The sequence below is a fragment of the Hakea prostrata genome, chromosome 3 (assembly GCF_041222555.1).
Source record: "Hakea prostrata isolate BN-2017 chromosome 3, UWA_Hpros_2, whole genome shotgun sequence".
Lineage (NCBI taxonomy): Eukaryota > Viridiplantae > Streptophyta > Magnoliopsida > Proteales > Proteaceae > Hakea > Hakea prostrata.
In genome coordinates, this window is record NC_142602.1 from 71,436,154 (window position 1) to 71,446,542 (window position 10,389).

Consider the following 10,389-nt stretch of genomic DNA (forward strand, 5'->3'; position numbering starts at 1 on the left):
CAGTAAACTAAAAACAATTTTTCCCCTTCTTTTTTTTACTCTCTTATTCCCAAGCCCCTTCTCTCACGGAATTTTATCCAGTCCATTTCCTTGTCAGAAATGGACCAATGGACCATTTGTTGGATTGTAAATAGATTTCAACCATTTGATGTGACGTTGGGACACATGTCACATATCTACAAGGATTGGACAGGATAATGGTCCATTTCCTTTTCTCACTAGCCAACTCTCTTCGAATTTGGGATTTATGGATCTTTTGTTAAACTCTAGATTTGGAATCTGTAAATCTGATTTTTTTTCTCTCTTCGTCGTTCACTTCAAACCTTTAGTTACATGATCAGACCAAACCATCGCATCATCCTAAGTAGGATATAAAAGCCACTCCCTCTTTTCTCCTCTATTCCTATTGATTCTGTACTTTAATTTTCCCCATTTTAACCATTTTCATGCATGCCTCCATTTCTCTCTATATACAAGGCAGGTTTCACCCTCACTTTGAAATATTCAAGGTTTTTTACCAATTAACAATCCCTTCAAATTAATTTTACTCTTATTGTTTTAATATTGTTATTGTTATTTTTTTCCTCTTGACTTTGAATTGGGCAAACTTTGTTTAAGGTCACCACTTATTTGTAGTTGGTTAGTTTTAATACATTTCATCAAAATTGTATTAATTAGTAAGTGCACACATGGTCATTATCATTGTTAAAATCTCTTTTAATCTAATTGAAAAAAAAATATTAAACACTTAAAATTAAGAACCTATGATAATTATATACTTGTATGATCTCATAGTTGGTTTTCTCAGTGCCTTAAGGGCCTGTTCGGTTACATGAGTCTAGAGATTTCAAATCTATAGATTTCAAATTTATGGAGTTATAATTTATAAAATTAGATGTTTGGTTGTGGAATGAAATCTGTGGATTCATCCTAAAAAACTATTTTATCGACGTGATTTTTGTAAATGTGCAAATGTATAGCTTTTTTGAAATCTCTGGATTTCACCCCTTACCCATAAATCTCCAGATTCACGTTTTTAGTGTAAAAAGGTGAATCTCTAGATTTTATGAATCTAGAGATTTTTACAACCAAACGGGTATAATTCTCAGATTCATGAATCCAGAGATTTGAAATCTCTGGATTCATGTAACCAAACAGGCCCTAAAAGATTTTTCATTTGCAATTTTGTTACTTCTATGATCATTTTTGAATCCTTTTCATATTCAAGCAAAATATGACTATATTAGTAAAACACAAAAATGATATAGGTATATACTTTTGGAAAGGAGTTGTTATAACCAAATATCATGTGATTTTGTATATCTCTATTCATACCAACCACATGTTGTCAAAGCTTTATAGTTTTACATAAACTTTACTGTGGTATGAAGTTGTCTCCTCTTTCCCCCTCCCCCCACCCTAAAAAAAAGAGTAAACCTTGTCTCAATTAAATAGGGTTGGTTACATGAATTATTGTCTTTCAATCAGTTATGTTTGAAGTCATGCTAGATACAAGGCCTAAACTATTCATATCTTTTCTTACCACCTCTCTTAAGGTTATCATAGGTATACCCCTAACTTTTCTAATTCCTTCAATTTGGATTATATCACTTCTCCATACAAGGACATTTATAAGTCTCTATTGAACGTAATTGTATTACTTCAAACGACATTCTCGTAACTTATCACTTATGGAAACAACTCTCAGACCAACTTTAATATGATCATTCATTATCTTATCCTTCCTAGTTTTGCCATTCATTCATCTTAGTATCCTCATTTCAACTACACTGAGTTTATCTATATGATTTTTTTTAACAGCCCAACACTCTACACTGTACATCATAGCTAGTTAAACGACAGTCCTCTAGAATTTTTCTTTAAGCTTTAATGAAATACGTCTATAATCAAGACCCAGATGCACCTCTCCACTTTCTCCACCTTATTTTGATTATTTGGGAAACATCATCCTTTATGTTACATTTTTTATTTATAATTAAACCAAGGTATCTAAAACAATCACTCTAAAGAATTTCGTTATCATCAAGTTTCACCACCTTATTATCTGCTTGATCATGACTAAAGTTACAAACTGGAAGGAAAAACAAGCACTTCTTAGTATAAGATGAAGAATTCAATCTCTTTAGGGGCAAAGGCAAAGCCCCACCTGCCATATATTCAAATTATATATAAAAAGCTACCCTGATGTTATAGTAGAAGTCTTCGTAAGTTAGACCGGATGAATCTTACAGCCGACAAGGGGGAGGAAGAGAAATAAAGCTCTAAAATCCTTAGAATGTTATTTATTATAGTGTATTACAGTTAACAGTGTCAAATTATAAGGAAAATGACAACTTTTACCAGTATGTGAAGAGAAATTGTTAAAAATGTCATAAAATAGCTTTAATTAAGATATTAGGTTCAGAAAAACCCAAACAGATTCTACTACAATTGCTTAGAGATTAATAAAGAAAAATATGCAAAGATTTTTTGGAATCATCTAATCCTATTGAAGACCAAAAAATGCTAATGTTTACAAAGATCCAGAATTCTTTCTCCTCATAAATTGCGATAATTAGTGACAATATGTAATTGAAAATTAGAGTTAAACCATTAGAGAAAGTTCAATACATCATTGTTACTTAGTTGGTTTTAGACATTACAAGGATGACTGTAACAAAATAAGGGTTGGTGTACTTAGAAGTGAACTTTTTTATGGTAATGAAGTTCATCAAAATAGGTTACCAACAAAAAAGTAGTTCATCAGAATAGTTCTTATTGCATATATCTTGTACTACTGGAGAAGTATTTGCTGAGGTTGCTTTATCAAAATTTAGGTGTAAGTGTGAGAGTGATGGTAAGTCCTCCATACTGTTATTCAGTCAAATTGGGAACATGAGCAAGGCTGTAGAGAAAGGCTAACTGAACTCAGATATCTTTATCCTAAAAAATCATCTTCATATGCACCTGACCCTCAATTATTTCCCATCTATTATGATTTACTTTCAGAACTCAAATGTAGAAAACCAGAGGTTCAAAGCCTCAACTAGAACAGGTTTGCTTGTATGCTAACAGTGTCACAACCGTTTGAATGAGAAAAAGAAACACAGAACAACAGACAATTATACTCAACCCAGATCAGCCAACAATCCAATTTGACTTAGCCCAATTGCTGGGGTTGAGAAGAAACTGAAAAACAATTAGTAGATACCTTCTGTTCCATACTGTTCGACCCTGTCCTCACTGAGATTAAGTCCAGCCATGGCATCAACCAACCCACAGCTAGCCTCAACCAAAACTTGGGGATCGTTGTAGTGCCTCACTGCCTGAACAATAGCACGAACACTCTTGTAAGGATCGATAGAATTGAAAATTTCAGAGCCCAAAAATACTCCATCGCATCCCAATTGCATCATAAGAGCAGCATCAGCAGGAGTGATGATGCCACCAGCGGCAAAGTGCATAACAGGAAGTCTACCCAGTTGCTTTGTCTGGGCAACCAGATCATAAGGAGCAGAGATCTTCTTTGCAAAGGAGAACACCTCGTCATCATCCATGTTGTTGAGGATCCTCATATCACCCATCACAGATCTTACATTACGAACAGTTTCAGCAATGTTACCTGACCCAGATACATCTCCTTCAATCCTGATCAATGCAGCTCCTTCCCTAACTCTCATCAATGCCGTACCAAGCCCACGACATCCGCATACAAAGGGCACTCTGAAATTGTGCTTGTTGATGTGATGATCCTCATCTGCAGGGGTGAGTACTTCGCTCTCTTCAATGTAGTCAACTCCAGTAGTTTCGAGGATTTGAGCTTCTACGAAATGGCCGACACGGGCTTTTGCCATTACAGGAATTGAAACAGCCCTCTTGATTTCTTTAATCACCGATGGATCAGCCATACGGGTAACAGCTCCTTGAAAAGGCGGTGGCTCTATGACGACGATGGCAGATGCGCCTGCCTCCTCTGCGATCTTGGCTTGTTCAGCGTTTGTGACTTCAAAAACTGCTCCTCCTCTCAGAATTTGAGCCAGTCCAACTTTAATGGTGAATGGGTTTTGACTCTTCTTGGTGGCATCGGTGATTGCATTGTTGCTGTACACTGCAACAACACCGTCGTCGGCCATCGTTGTTGCGCCCCACCTGTTCGACGTCTTGTCGCACAAAGAGTCTGAAGACAAGATTATCTGAAATTTACAAATGCGTTGCTTGGAACTCGCTTGCTTGCCACCATGTCCAATAAATACAAATCAAAATGAGGTCGATTGTCAAAGAAAACGAATATCCTCAGCTCGGCTCTGTGGATCTTTCTAGTAAGTTGCTTATATTATTTTATTTTTGTTGTCGCTTTTATTTTGAATCGTGTGGGAGTGTTTTCAAGACAACTAAGAAAACGATAGAAGAAAGTGTCCGGTCCCAGCGAGCTTTGTGACGGTGGTGTTATTGGGCTTCCAGAAGCTTCCACGAAGGATGTCTTGATACGCCTATTGGAAACCATTAACATACGAACGGTGTGTAGAAGCTCTGGCGTTCGGTGTTCCGCCTTGAATCCGGATCTTCTCCCCGTAGGGAGCCCCATGGTTTCCTGACCACAAACATCAGTGGGTCTTATTGGTGAAAAAAAAAAAAATTTTTTATTTTTTCTAAAAAGTGTTTCACCGTGGGCCCCACTGATGTTTGTGGTCAGGAAGCGTGGGGGGAGCACTTTGTGCTCCCTGTACGGGTCGCTGATCCGGACTCTTCAGCCTTGGGTTGGTTGCCGTCATTACCATTGATTGATGCCGAATACAACGGCTGTAATTTCCTTTCGTAAACAGATTTAGAGGATCCACCACCGCCAAAACCCACTCACCTACAACTTTTAGTGAAACTGAAGAAGCTTGTTGAAACGTTGTTGAGGAATCTGCAAATACACTTGATCTTACAATTCTTCTTGAGAGCTGAAACGTACCAAAGGTACTTTCTTTAAGGTATTTAGACACCCCGATTTGTGCATGTTGGGGGTAATTTGGTCATTTACTTCTAAGTCATGTAACAAGTGAACCGGTTTGGTTCATTCGATTTAAGTCATTGTATATGAGAGGCTTTGGGGTTGGTTCATGGTCAGATGCAATTTCATTTTCTGATTTTCGAGGGTTTATGTTCTACGTTTCTTGGAGTGTTCTTGGAGGTCTTCCATAGCAGCCATGTTCGAGCACCTGCAACTCTGAGTTCCTTTGGATCTTGACGACGATTGTTGAGGGCTTTTGATCAACAAGAAAGGGCGATCACTCGATGGTAGTTTGGGGGCATTTTGTTGCCTGTACCAGGTGTATTCATGAACTTCTCCTTTCTTCTCCTTGTCTGTAACATCCCAAGATTTAGTGCAGTTGGATTCAGTCCTGAATCCCGGAGAGTAGGCATATTGCCGAACTCCGTAATCATCTCTGTGTCTCTTCTTCTTCTTGCTTCTGTTTTCTTGGTAATTCACACGACCGAATGGTTAGACTAGGTTAGGGTTTACAGGTTGCGTTTCTTCTTATTGATTCATTGATAATTCTTATATGTTAATCACCTAATGCGAACATGAAATAAGACCTGGGAACATCAAATTGGCATCAGAGCCCAGGCTAGGTGATTCGGTGGAATAGCCTGAGACTGCCTATGTTTTTTGGTTAGGTGATTCGGTGGAATCATTGATTAATTTTGATTAATCTGATCTTATAGATATTATAGATTTTTTATTGCTAATACTTTTGATCTGAAAATTGCTACTTCTGGTTATATAATCTGATTTTTATATAATTTCAGCAAGTGTTAACCTGTTAGCCATGTTAGTCTGTTAACCATGTTAGTCTGTTAAATTGATAGCATGTGTTTCGGTTAATATAGATTGATTTATTGCTTCTGCTGCTTACCATTCTGGTCTGCTGATAATTTATTGGTTCATTTCCACTGTTAATCTATATATAAGGATTGGTGATTCTTATTAGATTAATTTGCTGAATTAATCTCATATGAATATAGGTTGATTACTATTATATGTTGGTCATATATACTATTGCTGCTCTTGTATGTGACCAGTAGGTATTTGGTTCTAATTTTTTATGACCTGTTTTGACTTTGTAATTGAGATAATCTATGTATGAGATTTATTCTGTTTTTTATTAACTGTTAATTGATCACTGGTTATATAATTTCTGCTAGAATTTTATACAAGACTGCAGTAGTGATCTCAATTGATAACTTAGGCACTTTATTTGGTTTATATTGGCCTATTGAGTTAATAAATGTTTGATTGAATACTGCTGACACATGTATATAAGTAGATAATAAAATTTTGATCGATTAATTCTGTTTATTATATTTTTCAGAATTGTTTATATCAGTATTGTGATTTTATTCCAATATATACTGATTGTGTGTGATTTACCTGCTCCAAAGTGAAGTTAAGCAAGGGATTTGGTCTACCAGGGGAGGGCACTCCTCCCAGTGTGGTCAGTGGGGTTACCACAGGCTCGAGTAGAGCAGTAGGTCTAGGGTTGAATCCTAGTTACCTAAGTTTGGATACTCCTATGGGGGGGGTTCTAGGGTAGACATTGAGAAGTTTGATGGGACAGGGGACTTTGGGATTTGGAAGAAGAAGGTTCGAGCCTTATTGGCTCAGGAAAAGCTCCTAAAATCAATAGATGACCCAGATGCTTTCTTTGAAAGTATTGATCCAGTCTTGAGGACTGAAGTGATGGAGAATGCAATTGGTTGCATGCTCTGGAACATCACTGATTGGGTTATCAGGTGTCTTGATGATGACGACAATACTCCTATTAAAGTTTGGAATAAGCTTGAACAGATCTATCAGAAAAAGAATCTAGGTAACAAAATTTATTTAAAGGAGAGGTTGTTGGGTTTAAGATGGACCCTACAATCAGCCTTGACAAGAACCTAGATATATTTAAGAAGTTGATTCAAGACTTAGCCAATACGGGGGAGACTAATTGGAAAATCGGGACTTGTCTATTATCCTATTTAATTCACTTCATAATGATTATCTTGTCAATAAGAACTCAATCAAGTATGCTTGTCAAAACACTTCCCTAGAACAACTGATTGATGCCTTAAAGAATAGGGAGTCTGAACTATTGGCTTCTGGTAAGACTAAGGGCAGTGGGGAAAATCTGTTTGTTAAGGGTAAAGGCTCTTACAAACAAGGGAGACCCAAAGGGAAGGGAAAAGTATTTGAAAGTCATGAGAATAACAATAAGAATAATAATGGGAACAACAAGTCTGATGCAAACCTCAAGAGATGCTTCTTTTGCAAGAAAGTAGGACACTTTAAGAAAAATTGTTTTGCATATAAGAGAAAACTGCAAGAAGATGAGACATCTAATAATAATATACCTAATTCTGATGAATTAAATATGTTTGAGGTTCTTTGATGACCTAGGTGCTTTCTATGTTAGCATAGACCTTGTTTTAAGACCTTGTTTTAAGACCTGTTTGTTTGGTTTTCCATTGGGTGTACACTTTGGTTTATCCTATTTTGTTCCTTTGTTAAAAGGAAGTGGTCTATTTATCATTAAGGTGATATGCTTGTGTAAGGAAGCTGTTTATTTTCATAAATCTGAGACAACATGTTTTATGCCTGATTTTCTATTGGTTAAGATATGCCTTGTTGTGTGAAAATTCTTGACCAATTATAATAGTGTTGGCATGTTAAGTATTTGTTGTTGTTTTGTACTCTCATGGATGCTTTTATTTGCATTGGTATACATGTCTGACTAAGTTTTGTAATGCTAGAGTGGTAATAGGTGGTGTTGAGACTGTTTATTACAGTTGGTTACACATGAGAATTCCTATTTCACTTGGTATAGCATTAGGTGTATCCCTGGTGTTTGGAGAGGTATAGTCTCCATGTTTAGCATGAGTGTTGGTTTTTTGACACAGTGTTGTCAAGTGTTTGGAGAGGTTGGTCTCCAGGGGAGAGGTTTGTTCTCCAGTTCAGCATTGGTGCTGGTCTTGACATAGGTGTTGTCAAGAGGGTGTGTCCTCATAGGTTGGGGTTCACATGAGATTCAGGGGGATATGGTCTGTCAGCTTGTATGATTTTGAGTGAGAGTAGTTATTGTCAGATTTATGGAGTTGTCTGGTTAGATGACTTGCACCGGTTTTATTGGTTAGGTTATGTCTTGTTTGCAGTATATTTTTATGTGGTCATTGAGTCTGGTCTTGTAGGTCAGAGTTGTTAAGTCTTATTGAGTTTACTTCTTTTATCTCTAGTTTGGTTTCTACTCTAGGTGACCTGGATGTGTCTAGTTGTGACTTGTGCCCGTCATGTGTGGTGAGTGGGTGAAGAGGTCCTGGTTTGAGTAGTGGTAGTAAGCCAGTGATGGATTGAGGAGTGTTATTGCCTATTTGGGTTTGTTTAGAATATTTTCATCTTGTTGGTTAAATGTAAGGCTATTAGAATGTTTGCTATCCTGAGTTACTCTCTTCATTATTTTAATGGGTAATTGGATACTTGTTGTCTTTCTTTACTTTAGTGTGGAAGAAAGAAAGATTTGCAACTTCTTTAGGCATTTTAACAACTGAATTTGAGAATATGACTTGTTAATGAATTATGTTGTGATTTCATTTGAATACCCTTGGCATTGATATATAAGACTTGATGTTTGAGTTTTTTTTTGCATTGTATTTGCATTTTAGGTTAACAGTTGCCTCTAGTTTCTCATTTCATTTTCTGTGTCTTATATCTACATCTATGTGATTTACATATTGATTGCATGATTGTATTCCTTGGGGAAGTTTTTAAAATCATAATTTTTGAAATGAAAATACATTTATTTGTTAGGAATTTCCTAAGTTTTGGGATCTACTGATTGAGGGGGAGAGATTTATGCTTATTTGTTATGTTTTATATATTTGAATTGTTTAATCTCTCTTCTCTAGTTGGTTAAGTTCTCTTATATATCATGTGATATGTTTTAGACTTGACTAGGCTTATATTGTAAGCATTTGTAGATTCATGGGCTGTATTGGCATTGTCAATTATGTCTAGATCCATGTTGTTCATCTGTTGATGTGTGTGAGGTTCTGTTAATCTAGGTTGGTTTTGGATATCATCATGGATTTCTTGAAGTTATACTTGTCTCTTGTTTAAAGTCTTACTTGTTTTAATTCATATATTTATTATGCTTTGGTTAGCATGAGTAAGTCTATGTGGTGGGTTATTATCTTTTGTGGAGGTTGTATACTTGTTTTCATTTATCTATGGTGTGGTGATGTTCAGGTATGTCTTGTGTTTGTTTATCAGGTTTTGCATTTGTTGCAATTTTAGGGGAGATGCTGCCCAAATTTTTATAACTCTTTCTCTGTTTGTCTCAGTTATGAGATATTTGCCTGGTGTGTGCATGTGTGCTCTTCATAGTTATATGAGTGAGTTATGAGTTATGAGTTATGTTTAGGGTTTCTCTACATGGTGCAGTTTGTTGCATGGTGTATCTGCATGGAGTCCTTAGTGTTGCATAGTTAGTAGATGTTTAGGTATTTTGCATCTTTATTATTTGCTTTGTACTGTGGTCTCTTTTGTTTTGTGTGTGCAAGTACACTTGGATGATGATAGTTGTTATCCAGCTCACTATAGTCATTTTTTGGATGTACAGATTAAGGGGGAGATTGTTGGGGGTAATTTGGTCATTTACTTCTAAGTCATGTAACAAGTGAACCGGTTTGGTTCATTCGGTTTAAGTCATTGTATATGAGAGGCTTTGGGGTTGGTTCATGGTCAGATGCAATTTCATTTTCTGATTTTCGAGGGTTTCTGTTCTACGTTTCTTGGAGTGTTCTTGGAGGTCTTCCATGGCAGCCATGTTCGAGCACCTGCAACTCTGAGTTCCTTTGGATCTTGACGACGATTGTTGAGGGCTTTTGATCAGCAAGAAAGGGCGATCACTCGATGGTAGTTTGGGGGCATTTGTTTGCCTGTACCAAGTGTATTCGTGAACTTCTCCTTTCTTCTCCTCGTCTGTAACATCCCAAGATTTAGTGCAGTTGGATTCAGTCCTGAATCCCGGAGAGTAGGCATATTGCTGAACTCGTAATCATCTCTTGTGTCTCTTCTTCTTCTTGCTTCTGTTTTCTTGGTAATTCACACGACCGAATGGTTAGGCTAGGTTAGGGTTTACAGGTTGCGTTTCTTCTTATTGATTCATTGATAATTCTTATATGTTAATCACCTAATGCGAACATGAAATAAGACCTGGGAACATCAGTGCAATACGGGTTCTACAGTGTTTTCACCCCAAGATCAATCAACCCAACCTTTAAGGTTACACCCCAGAAAGGTTACTTAAGGTGTATCAGGTAATGTTCACTGCTTGACAGAACAACAACAGGGAGAGAGAGAAA

General features: G+C 36.8%; 1 protein-coding gene across 1 annotated transcript; it reads right to left on the bottom strand.

The window, feature by feature from the left end:
- Window positions 1-1,540: 1,540 nt before the first annotated feature.
- Window positions 1,541-4,390, bottom strand: LOC149022958 (pyridoxal 5'-phosphate synthase subunit PDX1.3-like). Its single transcript, XM_089150850.1, has one exon. It carries the CDS (start codon window positions 4,131-4,133, stop codon window positions 3,201-3,203), a length of 933 nt encoding a protein of 310 aa, XP_089006976.1. The 5' UTR covers window positions 4,134-4,390; the 3' UTR covers window positions 1,541-3,200.
- Between the last annotated feature and the right edge of the window lie 5,999 nt (window positions 4,391-10,389).

Excerpts from the sequence above, each read along its gene's own strand:
- LOC149022958 (XM_089150850.1), bottom strand. The coding sequence starts at position 4,133 with ATGGCCGACGACGGTGTTGTTGCAGTGTACAGCAACAATGCAATCACC.